The 14,392-nt window shown below is 54.3% G+C and overlaps 1 protein-coding gene across 1 annotated transcript in view; it reads right to left on the bottom strand.

The window, feature by feature from the left end:
* Positions 1 to 398: 398 nt before the first annotated feature.
* Positions 399 to 14,392, bottom strand: part of raph1b (Ras association (RalGDS/AF-6) and pleckstrin homology domains 1b) — a 34,479-nt gene continuing 20,485 nt past the window's right edge. Inside the window, 14 exon segments of the mRNA XM_047031385.1 lie at positions 399 to 1,855; positions 1,857 to 3,036; positions 3,099 to 3,922; positions 4,079 to 4,234; positions 4,803 to 4,942; positions 5,041 to 5,161; positions 5,329 to 5,427; positions 6,436 to 6,546; positions 6,934 to 7,077; positions 7,210 to 7,275; positions 7,594 to 7,715; positions 7,931 to 8,090; positions 9,447 to 9,524; positions 13,645 to 13,719. Of these exon segments, the coding sequence (XP_046887341.1) occupies positions 1,523 to 1,855; positions 1,857 to 3,036; positions 3,099 to 3,922; positions 4,079 to 4,234; positions 4,803 to 4,942; positions 5,041 to 5,161; positions 5,329 to 5,427; positions 6,436 to 6,546; positions 6,934 to 7,077; positions 7,210 to 7,275; positions 7,594 to 7,715; positions 7,931 to 8,090; positions 9,447 to 9,524; positions 13,645 to 13,719 (3,609 nt within the window). The 3' untranslated portion in view covers positions 399 to 1,522.

Genomic DNA, 14,392 nt, shown 5'->3' with positions numbered 1-14,392 from the left:
TGTAGGGGAATTAAAAGCAACATTCAGTCTCATGCCAGCTATATGAGTTCCTCAGAGAGGGGGATTTTGCTAGACAGTTCTGGCCATAACCGAAGAAGCCGTCTGGTCCTGGACGGATCAAATCCGATCCATCCTACCAGTACATTCTATTTCTAGGGTTTAGGCCAGACGACAGTCAGAAGGCAGAGGCCAGGGGGACCAGAGGGAGGGTGGGGAACGAGAGGGAGGGGGACCAGAGGGAGGGTGAATGAGAGGGAGAGTGGATGAGAGGGAGGGTGGATGAGAGGGAGGGTGGGGGACCAGAGGGAGGGTGAATGAGAGGGAGGGTGGGGGACCAGAGGGAGGGTGAATGAGAGGGAGGGTGGGGGACCAGAGGGAGGATGGATGAGAAGGAGGGTGGGGGACCAGAGGGAGGGTGGATGAGAGGGAGGGTGGGGGACCAGAGGGAGGATGGATGAGAGAGAGGTTGGGGGAAGCAGCAGCCAGAACTGTACAGATATGAAGAGAAGAAGATCAGGTCTGAGATGGAGCCAACACAACACACTCCACAGACTCACAAAGCCCACAGAGACACAACACACCTCGTGCCATTTCTTAACATCTTCGCTTAAGCCATGTTTGTCTATGCATTAAATAAACAAAATAAGACAATAATACAAACAGAATTCTTCAAAATCACGTCACTCATTGTTTCTGGACACACAGTCGATGGACAGCATCTCCTTTTGCCATTTGAGATCCATAAAGTCTGTGCAATCTTCTGTGAAATAAGGCTTCCTTCTGAATTGGTTTTGCTAAATTGAAGCAGAGAAATATGAGACACTTCTACAACATTCTAGTAATACTTGAGACATCAAAAACACACTGGGAACCCTCCAATATCTGACTCAAGATCCATCATTTCTAATCAAGTATTCCGCAATTTCTCCAAACCTCTGTCTGTCTGTACACATTCTGTCACATTCCCTGTTCATGGTGTCAAAACTTATCGATTTTGCCTTTCGCTACCCAGCTATTAAAAACGTTCCTATAAAATAAAAAAATCCTTTCATGTATTATTAAATAATTTCATATAAAAACAAAAACAATCCCTGTTCCAGAAAGGCCTTCCTAATGGTTACTACTTCATACACCCACGCACACGCTCGCATGCACGCGCACACGCGCGCACACACACACACACACACACACACACACACACACACACACACACACACACACACACACACACAACAAACAAGAGCTTCATGTTTTACAGCTTTATCCAAACAGGAGGTCCATGCAGTACCAATGCAAATAAATCCTGAAGTTAAGATGGTTTTCTCAATACGTGGCACAAACATATGGCGAAGCTGATACGTGTTTTGGCGTTTCAGTTCAGTATTTACACGGCAAAGTATTCACCGGGACCCTCTTCACCGAGGCGCAAAAAGAGTTCCGTTTCGGCTGACTGTACCTTCTGGTACAATCTCCAGAGGAAGCATAGCTCCGCTAAATATCCCCAGCATTCCTTCAGCGGGTCTCAAGTCAGTTTGGTGGTGTCCCCGCGTTTGGGCGGCGCGGGCGGGGGTCCACGCCGCAGCGTTGCATAGCCTGAGATGTTCCCCGACATGTAGCCCCCTCCCCCCTGACCCTGCTGGTCGAGCAGCAGCTCCGGGGGCGGGGGGGGCAGCAGGGCCATGTCGTCCATGGTCCCCACGGGCTCCATCTTGCCTGTCAGGCGGGAGGAAGTGAGGGAACCCTGCCGCCCTACCGACTTCCTCTTCAGAGTCCTGCTCAGGTCATCCAGGAAGTTGGGCTGGCCCGACGAGCTGCCCTTGGGAGAGGTGGGCGGGGGGAAGGGAGAGCCCTGCAGGGGGGGGGGGGGACAGGGGCGGGGGCTCCGAGGTGGCGTTGTTGCGTCGCAGCAGCGTGGGCGGGGCCGTCTTCTTCAGGGAGCCTTTCCCCCAGGAGTTGTTGGTCGCTGGGGGGGTGGGGGTGGTCTGGGGCTGGGGGTTGACAACCGCAACCTTGGGAATACCGTTGTGGCCCTCCCCGGGGAGGGGGGGAGGGGGTAAGAGGTCGGAGGCCGGAGGAGGAGGGGGGAAGAAGGCGCACTCGGGGGGAGGGGATGGAAAGTCGGCACTAGGCTGCTTCGCTTGGCCCACTTTGGCCTGCAGGGCCAGGGGCAGGTTGGCCAGGTTCAGCTTGCCCGGTTTGGGAGGAGCGGAGGGGCCTGCGGAGAAGGAGTCCTTGGAGGGGGAGCAGGAGGCATTGGTGGGGGGAGGAGGCGAGGCGGTGGAGGAGTGGGGAGCAAACTTGCTCAGCAGGTTCCTCCTGGACTCTTGGTAGGACGCTGAGGAGTCCTCCTTGATGCTGGAGTTCCTCTGAGGTGTGGGAGGGGGCTTCTTGCCACCCCAGCTGGGGGGGGAGGGGGCGCACGCGGAGGTGGACCTCCTCACAGGTGAGCCCAGGTTCCCTGGGGGAAGAGGGGGAGGTGGAGGGGTGGGGCCCGTGATCGGGGCTGGCGGAGGGGGGGGAGGGGCAGGAAAAACCAAGCCGCTCTCTGGAGGAGGAGGGGGAAACTCTGGGGACTGCTGCTGGCCCTGACCCCCTCCCGGCTGCCATTTTGGTTTGGCCTTTACAGCGGGGGGGGACAGGGGAGCCTTGGGGCTGTCCACGTGATTGGCCTGGAACCCAGGGAACTGGCTCGCCAACTGCTTGACCAGTGATGTGGTGGAGGCGGCCTGGGAGGACATGGGCGATGGCTTGGAAAGGCTGTGCTGTTTGGGCAGGGTAGGTGGGGGCTGGTTGGGGCTGTGGCCGATCTGGAGGCTGTGCTGCTTTTTCATGGACACCGGAGGTGGAGGGGGCGGTGGAGGGGGCGGGTTCTGAGACGCTGGAGGCGGAGTGGGTACGAAGGGACAGACTGGTGACGTGGGCTTGAGGGCAGCCTGGGGGAGAAAGCCCGGGGAGAAGGTCTTGGGCGGGGCAGGGGGGGGCGCGGGGGGGAACTGCTGGTGCGGGAGAGGAGGGGGGGGCGGGCACCGAGAAGTGCTGGGGAGGCGGAGGGGGCGGCGGGGGCGGGGGCAACGGCGGAGGAGGTTGGGGGGGGGGGCGGCGGGGGAGACTCCACCATGCTAGCCGGGGGGGACAGGTCCTGGGGGGGGCTGGGGAACCTCTCGGTCAGGGCCTGCTGGAGGCTGTTGGAGCCGCCGGTCAGACAGAAGCCTGGCATGGAGGCGGGTGGGGGGGGAGGAGGGGGGGGAGGGTAGGACACCCCGTTGCTCTGGGGAGGCGGCGGGGGCGGGGGCGGAGGGGGAATGAACTGAGGGGGCAGGGTCGCCGGGCTGGGGGGCCCCAGCTTGAGAACGGCCATGGCCGAACCCGGAGCAGGCATGGAGGGAGGGGGGGGAGGAGGGGGCGGGGGCGGAACATTGACCATGCTGTTGACGTGCAGCTTGACCGGAGCCTGGGGGGGAGGGGCTGGGGCTGGAGGCGGGGCCGGCCGATGGGCAAATGGGTGGAGCCTTTGGTGATTGGCAGCCTGGGAGGCGTTCTGCAGGCGTGTGATGGTGCTGTACTTGGCGAACATGGTGGGGGTGGAGTGATGGGGAACGCTGGGAGGAGGAGGAGGGGGAGGAGGCGGTGGGGGGGGCGGCGGGGAGGGCTGCGGGGGCATGTGGGTGTGGCTGCTGTGGGTCTGGTGGTGTTGCTGTGGGGGCGGGGCCTGGTACTGTTGGGGGGGAGGGGGCTGGTACTGTTGGGAGGGAGGGGCCTGGTACTGTTGGGGGGGAGGGGCCTGGTACTGTTGGGGTGGTGGTGGAGGAAAGTGTTGGAGGGGTTCCTGTTGGTACTTCTGAGGGGATTGGGGCTGGAGCTGGGTTTGAGGCTGAACTTGTGGCTGGGGCTGAGGCTGAACTTGTGGCTGGGGCAGAGGCTGAACTTGTGGCTGGGGCTGAGGCTGAACTTGTGGCTGGGGCTGGGGCTGAGGCTGAACTTGTGGCTGGGGCTGAGGCTGGACTTGGGGCTGGGGTTGAGGCTGGACTTGAGGATGGGGCTGAGGCTGGACTTGAGGATGGGGCTGAGGCTGGACTTGGGGCTGGGGTTGAGGCTGGACTTGGGGCTGGAGCTGGACTTGTGGTTGAGGCTGGGCTGGTGGTGGTGGTGGCCCGGGGGTCTCCGTGTGCTGGGCTGGTCTGTGACTGTGGGAGGGGTGGGGCAGGGTGGCTCCTCTGTGAGACTCCATCCTCATCTGGAACAACAAGACCAAGCAAGAGCCACTCAGACACCCAGTCCAACCACAGGGGAGGCAGGAGAGCAGACACAGAGAGAGAGAGAGAGATGGGAGAGAAAGATACACAGAGAGAGAGAGAGAGATGGGAGAGAGATGGTAGAGAGAGATACACAGAGAGAGAGATACACAGAGAGAGAGAGATGGTAGAGAGAGAGAGAGATGATAGAGAGAAATGGTAGAGAGAGATACAGAAAGAGAGATGGTAGAGAGAGAGATGGTAGAGAGAGATACAGAGAGAAAGAGAGAGAGAGATGATAGAGCGATGGTAGAGAGAGAGATCAGAGAGAGATACACACAGAGAGAGATGGTAGAGAGAGAGATGGTAGAGAGAGATACACAGAGAGAGAGATGGTAGAGAGAGAGAGGGTAGAGAGAGATACAGAGAGAGAGAGAGATGGTAGAGAGAGAGATGGTAGAGAGAGATACACAGAGAGAGAGAGATGGTAGAGCGAGATACACAGAGAGAGATGGTAGAGCGAGATACACAGAGAGAGAGAGAGAGAGAGAGACGGCGGAGAGGTCTCACCCGAGTGTTCTCCTCCATCTGGGTGCCTCTCTTCCAGGCCTCGGAGAAGATGGAGCTCACCACGCTCTGGGAGCGGCCGTGCGAGGAGGAGCCCGTGTCCACCCCGCTGTCCGACTGGCCCGAGTGGTTGGACTGGGACTCTGACCGACACACAGAGCCACACAGAGACCGTGACGTGAGAGCCATGAGGGGTGCTGCGTGTGTGTATGTGTGTGTGTGTGTGGCGTGGTGGTCTCACCGGGGATGCTGGCCGAGCTGGAGCCAGAGCGGATGCTGGAGGTGGAGAGGGAGGACCAGTCGTAGGCTGCCTCTGTGCGCTTCATGGCCTCCTGGTAGTTCCCGTACAGCTGCTTCCCGTACTGCGCAGGCACACGACCACAACATGAAGGCAGCTCTGGCTTGAGGAGGGCAGGGGGGGCGTTCTGGTCTGCCTGTTGTTGTGTGTGTGTGTGTGTGTGTGTGTGTGTGTGGGGGGGGGGGGGGGCATTCTGGTTATATATCGGATATGAGGTTCTCCAGGAGTTACCTTGGCGATGCGGATCCCGTTAACCCATTGGTGGAGGGTTCTGACGTCATCGCAGCACAGGTACTTGATGTACTGCGACTTCTTCTGGATCTGTGGATGCTGAAACACACAGCGAGAGCGAGAGAGATGAGGGGTAAGTTACCATGGCGACGCCACGTTCCACCGTGTCCAAAGATCCTCGTTTGTTCCCCTACCGAACCCCGAGGCGCGTCTCATGAGGGATAAAGATAGCTCTCCATGCGTCAGGAGGAGAGGCTGAAATAGACCGCTGACTGTCAACAAAGACGGGAAATAACACGCCTGCACTTCTCTGAGACGCAAAACACCAAGTGGGTCCAGGAAGTGAATTAGTAGGTATTATCAGTTCAGAGTGTCGCTAGCATGGGCAGGCCTTCTCCAGAAACAGACAAGTTGATAACAGGCTTTTAAGTCAATACTGCCTTTGGCCAAACACTGAAAGTGCCATCATACGTGACTATTATTCGCTCTCAGCATCTTGAAGGGTGCACCACTAATGTCTGCCACTAGGCGGCAGTACACAAACCTCCTTCAGTGTCCAGGCATCCCTAGACTGCAGTAACCATATTCCAAATGACGTGTAAGGGTCCCATAAAAGACACCGATACCTGCTTTGGTATTTTATCCATTTAACAACAAGGGCACCTTGTGGCTAATCTAATCAAATGCACTGCACTGTCTATTTTATGGAATTGTATTTGTTTTTTTTAGCTGGCTGCTTCTGAGGCAGCATGACAAAGCAGGACAGAGGAGCTGGCAGCAGACATACGATCATTCCAGGGTGTTCTAATGGAGGTTCTAATGGAGGTTCTAATGGAAGTTGTAATGGCCTAAAGTGGACAGGCCTTCAGTGTTCAGGCCTCACAGGATGCTGTTAATGGGTCCCATGGGAACACATTCGTTCTCACAGAACACGTTCGGACGGGTTTACCAAGGAAAAGACACGTGGGCGAACTGGACACGAGGAAGATTAGGAGCTATTTTCCCTCAGGGAAAAGATGTGCCACTGGTTTCCGTACTTTATTGCACAGTTTTGGAGAGAAGTTTGACCGAAAAAGACTACCGGGGGGGGCGCCCAGCAGTGTTTACCTTGAGAGCCAAGCAGTAGTCTGTGGGGGCCTTGTATTTGCTCCGGTAGTCTTGGCCGTAATAGACATTGACGTGGTCCAGTTGGAGGAAGCACACCAGGTCCCTTGAAGCCTACAGGACAGAAGAGAGGGAAAGGGTTGATTATACATGATGGGAAATGTAGTCAAAGGCCTAGCAACGTCTATATATTCCTATAGGGCTTTTATAAAGAAAACTACAATGTAGATCCCTAACAGTCCCAATGGGGGGTGTTTAATAGGTCCCTATTTGACCCCTAATGCCCCCAAAGAGAGAAGGAAAGCATGGCTCACTGATGTACTGACTACAGTGTCATCACGTCCCCAAACAGGAAATACCAGACAGCTGATCATGCTGATTGTGTGGATCTGTTTCTCATAACCTCACCCTTCAATCAAAGACGGTATGACAGAGCCACAAAAACACGCAGATACACCCAAACGCACACACACACTCGAAACGCACACACACACAACTGACCTTGGCTTTGCCTTTGGGTACATAGTAGATTCCTGACGCGCGGAGCAGGAAGTAGCGTTTTTTCCAGGACTTTTTCCCGTCCTCCTTCAGCCAGAGCACTCCCTCTATCTCTGGTACAGACACCGAGCTGCCACAGAAACACTCCTGTGGAAAACACCAGAAACACCGTCACCATCTGAATAACCGCCACTGAAGGTCTGTTGGTGTGGAGACAATAATGTCAGTGATGATGACTTGAAGACTGTATGAATATGTTTGTGTGAAGGCTTTTATCACCTCAAGCAGAGCCTCTTTGTTCCTGTCAGCCATTTCTGTGGTCTCCTTCCGCCCCAACAAGTAGTTCTGATCACATAGGACATAGCAGAGAGACAGGTGAGAACACATGGTCAGGAATGTCAAATGCTGCCCGCTTACACACACACACACACAGGTCGGCTCACCTAACCATCTCATGTCAAATGAATTATTCACCCGTATAAAGTAGGTCATACAGCTCTAAGACTAAGACACACACACACACATACAGGGCACTTAGCATGCATAAACAATGTGTGTTCACAACACTCACAGTCAGTTCACACACATCGTACTGTGAGTGTGGCGAAAGAGAGGAGAGAGAGAGCATCCTTATTTCACCCACACGGGCGGAGAGCACCTCACCTGGGGGTTCTTGAAGAGCGCGTACTTCTCAATGCGCTCGATGAACATCAGCTTGTTGTGGCTGTCCCTGGTCCAGTTCAGCAAGTTCTCCACCAAGTTCTCGTGGTCTTCAAAGATGCGCTCTTAAATGAGACAAGAGAGCTCGGGGTTAAAACCTCGTCGGGCGGCCACCTCATTCTCAACTGGGCTTGGGTGGAAGAGCAGTCCCTCCACAATTTGTTTCTCAACCAGCCTCCCCCTAGATGAAAAACCGAACTTCTCCAAGTTCACCAGTGAGCTTCAAGTTAACGGAGACATCCGCTCAGCTCCTCCCTTCTGTCCCCCCCGCTGGCCTCACCCATCTTCAGCTCGTTGATGGTCTCCACCAGGGACCAGTCGGGGCTGTAGCCACAGTGAGACTTGTCCAGCAGGCTGTCCAGCACCTGCCTGACCGTCTGCCTCTCGTCCACCATCATGGTCTTGGAGCTCTCGTCCGACATGTGCACCCGGATCACCAGCTGGAGGGACAGGAGGAGGAGGGAGGAGGGAGGAGGAGGATGAGGGATGAGGGAGGAGTAAGAGGATGAAGAAGGAGGATAAGGGATGAGGAAGAGGATGAAGGAGGAGGATGAGGGAGGAGTAAGAGGATGAGGGAGGAGGAGGATGAGGGATGAGGGAGGAGGAGGATGAGGGATGAGGGAGGAGTAAGAGGATGAAGGAGGAGGATAAGGGATGAGGAAGAGGGAAGAGGATGAGGAAGACGAGGTGGAAGAGGAGGAAGTTTGAGTCTTTTAGATATTTACTAGATACATAAACTGTAAAAATCTGTTCCATCTGAACAGCAAGGCTTGGGTTGAATACCCTGGATGACTGAGTCAAAATACAACCACCACTGTAATCCCCTCCCACAGGGATCAGTACATCCAATCAGCATGTCAATAATCGTGTTTAAGTCGAACCCTAAGCCAATCAGATGCCAGAAAGAAGCGGAGCCTCATGGAGTCTGACCTACATCCCTGTTGTAGTAAAGACCACCCTCCCAAAACATTAGCCTTCCTAAAAACAAATGCAGACATTTCAGCCTTTGGCTGAAGCAGACTCATATCCATCATTTATTGGAGTGAAGGGATGTAGAACACAAATAAAAGATCATGATCAAATACAACCAGTTCCAATTTAAGCACAAAACAAAATCAACTCCACTGAATGGAAGTCTTATCAATGAGGACTCTAGACTATTCTGGTTTCCCTTGTCTTTCTGTATCTGGCTGTCTATCCCTGAACAAACACTATGGGTCTTGTCGACCCTCAGTGAAGAAAGAATTAAAGAAGCCCATTCTGTAAAATAGCGTTGTTCCTTCAGCTCAGAACAGTTCATTCATGCCTCTCTCAATGGTCCAAAAAGTTGTACTGGTATACTGGTGCCCAGTGTGACCAATAGAACAGTAAAACACTGCACGGTTTTAGGAGAGGGAGGCAGAAGCGACCCCCCCCCCCCCCCCCTCCCGTTGTTGATGAAAAACAACGACTTGTTTGGATCGAAAAAAAGGAATAAGCCGTCTTAGTGGTGGCCCTGAAAGATGTCTGATTGTCTTGTGCTGCTGAGACTCTGCCTCCCTTCCGCCCTGCTCCCTTCCTCTCAGACACACACACACAAACGCTGCAATGACCTATTTTTGCTGCGCTTCGCTGCGTCGCTCAGAGAAGTTCACAAAGAGATGCACCGTGCTGTGACTATGATATGATCGCATGCATACAGGGGGGCTCTCCTGAACATATGACATTCTTCTCAATTGAAAACCCCGGAGCCAAAGTGAACAACTGTGTCTGTGTGTGTGTGTGTGTGGGGGTACGAGACACAAAAGTCTGCCCACCTTTTTGACCTGCGCCTCCTTGATCTTCTCCAGGGCCACACGGATCTTCTCTGCCTTCTGCTTGGCAGCCTGCTCCTCCTGTGGTACCAGAGAACCCAGGTTAACACACCCACCCAGGTCCAGAACACACACACACACACACAGTTCAAGACAACGTGCACACACACACACACACTATCCAAGACAGCACGCACGTCAAAAACCAACAGGAGCTTTCAATGTTCGATCCCCCTCCTCAGTTTTCCGGAGCTCCATCGGAATGCCAATAACCCCTCAGCTGTGACAGCGAGTCAGCTTCCCAGATCAACCCTCTGCCGTGATTCTGAAGGCGCTTACCTGGCCCCTCCAACAAGACGCCATCATCTCCATCCCAGCGCCCAGCGGGAGCGACGGAGGGGGAGAGTGAACTTGTGCGTTTCCCCTCGCACACAAAAACTAGTCCTTGAAAACCAAGTCACGCGAAAATCGCCTAGATCAACCCAACTCCTTTGAGATCCCTACAAAAAACGCTCGGCCCAAGATGGCGGCAGTTCATTCATCCTTCGGTCTCGCTCTGCCGTGCCAACACGGATCGCCAGAGGTACGGGGTTCCTTTGATCTTCCTACACGGCGGATGGGAAACAGTCAGAGGATCCTCACAGAGAGAGAGAGAGACTGCAGATGAGCAGTAGATCTGCTCTCCCAGCCTCTACTGCCTCTCCTGCCTCCTCCTGCCAAACACAAAGGATCTCCACCAGCTCCTACCTCAGCGACGTTTACCAACGTAGCCTTTCCACGCCAATCCTTAACAATCTCCTCCAAAGCTCGCCTTGGGAGACAATGAACTCACAAGAATGGAGATCGCCAAGACGGCAGTGTAGGAGGGTTCTCCAAATTCTCCGAGGGCGAGGCGAGCACCCTGACGTTCACGTCTCCTTTGACCCGAGGCACCCGTGGAAGATCGAGATCCCCAGTGGGAGCACTGAGGAGCGTGTGAGCGCTTGAGATCCTCGACGCACACACGGTCACACAGACTCAAAGACAGCAGTGCTCCCCTAACTGTGATGCGAGGGGAAAAGCCCCTCCCCCCTTCCACTCCCACTATTCTCTCCCTCTCTTTCTCCTGCCTCGCTCTTTCACTGTACCCCACTTCTTTTCTCTCTCTGTCTCTCTCTGTCTCTCTCTGTCTCTCTCTGTCTCTCTCTGTCTCTCTCTGTCTCTCTCTGTCTCTCTCTGTCTCTCTCTGTCTCCCTCTGTCTCCCTCTGTCTCCCTCTGTCTCCCTCTGTCTCCGTCTGTCTCTCTCTCTCTGTCTCTCTCTGTCTCCCTATGTCTCCCTCAGTCTCTGTCTGTCTCTGTCTGTCTCCCTCTGTCTCCGTCTGTCTCCGTCTGTCTCCCTCTGTCTCTCTCTGTCTCTCTCTGTCTCTCTCTGTCTCTCTCTGTCTCTCTCTGTCTAACAGCTGCAGAGGTCTGGGAGCGTGCCCAATTGCGGAGCATAATCTCCCCCCTTCCACACACACACAGGAGAACCCGGCTGGTGACAGAGAGAGAGCCCTCTGTCCCCTCGCCCTACCACCAAGCGTTCCCTCTTCCCTCGCACCAAACCAAGTGGGCCCCCCCTGATTTGTGTGACCCTCTCCCACTTCATCCAATCAGAGGAGTGAAGCGTGACCAAAAATTGTTTTTTTGGGGTAGAAGGGGAGAGGTTGGCAGCGTTTCAAGGAGATGAGGAAGAGGGTGAGGGCAGGGAGGGGGCTGAGTGGGAGGGGGTAGAGGTATTAGGGTCAAAGCCTCTTATCAAGCCCTACCCGCCCCCCCCCCCCCCCCTTGACCCAGTCTACCTTTCCGCATGGCTGGCTCTCCAGCCGTGGAGCAATGCAATAATAAAATCAGTGTTGAGCCAACATAGAGACAGGCTTTTAGTCTCATGAGTGTGTGTCTGTGGCGAGTGCTTGTATGCACCGTGCATGAGCGTGAGGGGTCAGTAGGTTTTCGGAGGGTTCCGATGTGATGTCAATGCCAGTCCCACTGCTGGTTTAGTCTGTGTGCTCTGGAGAGACGGCGACAGCCTCCCGGCTCCCCCTCCAGTCTGCAGACAGCACACTCCTGCTCAGACACAGGCATTTTCCTTTTCACCCCTATCTACGGCGAGTGAATTTAAACAAGCTTTTTCTGACGTGCCTATAAAACGCCTGGGCTCCCTCTCGCTTTGAAGTCCCCCCCCCCCCACTCTCTCTCCGTCTCTCTCTCCGTCTCTCTCTCCGTCTCTCTCTCCGTCTCTCTCTCCGTCTCTGTCTGTCAGTCTTTCTCTCTCTGTCTGTCTATCTCTCTCCCTCTCTCTTCTCACCAACCCCCCATCCCTCTGTAATTCGGCCTTCAACTCTGACTCCGGAGCACCAGAGAGAATGTGGGAGTAGTGTCGAGCTTCTCTCTCTCTCTTTACAGAAGTGCTACCCTGACACACAAACTCCTCCACAGCTCAATTCCCCACAGGGCTTCCTCCACCCCCCTCCTACCCATTTGGATGGCGTATGAATACACTAACAGAGAGCAGGCTTAAAAAGCAGAGCACAGAAACGAACAACCCCGAGCTACAATGGATCAAGGGTTCTTTTTGGGAGAAAAAAAATGTACACAGTAAACAAATATAAATCCCAGTGCCCGAGGCCCTGGCCACGCCGTTCCAGGGCAGCAGGATTGTGTGCCGACGTTCCGGAACCCTCTGCCAGACAGACAGCTGTGCTCGCTACCCAGAATCCTTTGCTGCTGGCACCCATATTACAATGAGCAGCGATGGAGGAGAAGTTTCCCTGGAGAAGGCCGGTATAATTACATTCCCAAGCATGATCATTCTGGCTTGCCGCATAAAATGAAAAGCAGCTCTCAAGATTTGTTTAGTTTTATTTTGGGGGGGGTGGGGGGGGAGCTAATTGTGTATTATGATCCTTACCATCTGCATTGACGTCCCATGGGACAATCAAGTAAGAGGCAATAAGAACTATTGAGTGCTTACATCTTAAGAGCCATTAACTGAAACAGTCAGGAAGGCTTCATATGGCTGAGAGCTGTGCTCCGACGGAGCGATAAATCACCAGAGAGCACCAAAGCAGCCAGCTTTCCAACGCAGCCAACATCTGACACACACACACACTCTCTGCAGATCTACACCACCTGAGCCAAGTTCTTTACTGTTCCCTGTTAACGTGTTAAAGATGGGCTAGGGAGGGAGGGGGCTTGGGGAATGTGGAAGATGATAAGAAGATCAACACTTCTGGGGGAGGGAGAGAGAAACAGGAGAGAGGGATTAGCCATATGGGAGGGGGGCAGGGGCAGAAAGAGAGAGAGATGGAGCTACAGTGATAAGAGAGGGCGCAGAGAGGGGGAGATCTGCTCGTGGTCCTATGCTAAAGAGGATTGGGTTTTGCTGACCAGGCATTTTTCGGATTAACAACATCAGATTATTTGGCTCGATTCCCTCGTAATCCCAATAACTTGTTTTCCCCTTCGGGAGATTTCCCTTGGTCCAACATGACTAGGCTCCTGTTGGTCTTCGAACACAACCTACCTGGAGACCGATACCTAGCCAACAGGGCCTGAGGGGTCTCCTCACCATGTGACCCAAAGACACCAATCAGGACACAGTCAAGAAAAACCTCAGGGCCCTAATTAGGCTCAAGTACGAGCGTCTCGCATAGAAAAACCACACGACAGTTTGCTGTTTCTCGCGAGACCCCAGCAGGTGTTGACCGCATGGCAGTCATTCCCCGGGGTGTGGAAGGGCTGTGAACAGAGCCTGTGCGTATGGGGTGTCAACACGGCTTCGAACCCTGCGTGCTGTGGAACAGCACTGCAGACACAGAGCAGGACGTCACCTCCGGCTGACCTCACACACCCCAAGGAGCTGAGGGGAAGGGGGAATCGATAACAAGCAAGAGAGAACAGGGGGTCGCATGCAAGTGAAAGACCAACATGGAGCGAGAGAGAAGGGGTAGAGAGACATAGAGAGAAAGCGTGCAAAATAGAGAGAGAGAGAGGAGAGAGAAAGAGAGAGAGAGATGAAAGTGGGAAGGTGAACAATCAAGCCAGTGTAGTACAGCGTGGGGTTAGGACAGCGTGCAGGTGGCTGGGAAGAGGGGGGGGGGGGGGGAGAGAGAGAGAGAGGAGCTTTACGAAATGAGCCAAACTGGCGCTCGGAAGCAGAGCAAGCGAACGAGGCGTCACCTTGGTCAGCAGGTGAGAGGGTTTTCCCGCAATGCTTTTCAGAATCAGGGACGTTTCCCTGTCCAGATAGGAGTGCTTGGTGCGGAGAAGGAGAAGAAGACAAACAGTCAGTGCAATGATTCTCAGTGGGCTTCAATGAAAGAGGCTGTCGATCCGTTTGCAAAGTGTGGAAGCGAGAGGCTGGAGCATTGATCGGGTCATTAGCTGTGGGTGAAGGAGGAATGATTACCAGGTGTACGGCTAGATTTGAGATAAGTGACCGAATGTCTTACCTGTAAAGTGTTGTAAATGTGTCAAAAAGCTACCTATTCACTATCTAGGTCTCTCGTACACACACCCAGACACATTTTGTCTCACACACTCAGCGGCATGCACGTGCACACAGACACACACACACACACACAGAACACACACACACACTTACAGTTCCCAGGTCCACTTCAGCCTCCAATGAGGTAAAGTCTGGCTGCCGCCTGGCAGCCTTACCACTGGCCCGTGGAAGTGAGTCATGCTGGGAAACAGGGAAGTGGTGGTGCGAGGGGCCACAGAGGATGCAAACACAGACACACAACATCAACACATGCAGGAGGAACAGGAGAGGTGCATCTTAGTGAAGTGTGTGTGGGGGGTCGTCTCTTCTCCCTCCCTCTCTTTCCCACACACTCGTTCGTATTTGGACTTCAATAGGTCCCTCTTTTAAATGGACCCCTACCCTTTGCTTGAGCAAAGTAGACTTCATGAAAAGTCT

The sequence above is a fragment of the Hypomesus transpacificus genome, chromosome 12 (genome assembly GCF_021917145.1).
Source record: "Hypomesus transpacificus isolate Combined female chromosome 12, fHypTra1, whole genome shotgun sequence".
NCBI lineage: Eukaryota > Metazoa > Chordata > Actinopteri > Osmeriformes > Osmeridae > Hypomesus > Hypomesus transpacificus.
The sequence above is the reverse complement of the archived record's forward strand: the minus strand, read 5'-3'. Positions and strand labels throughout refer to the sequence as shown.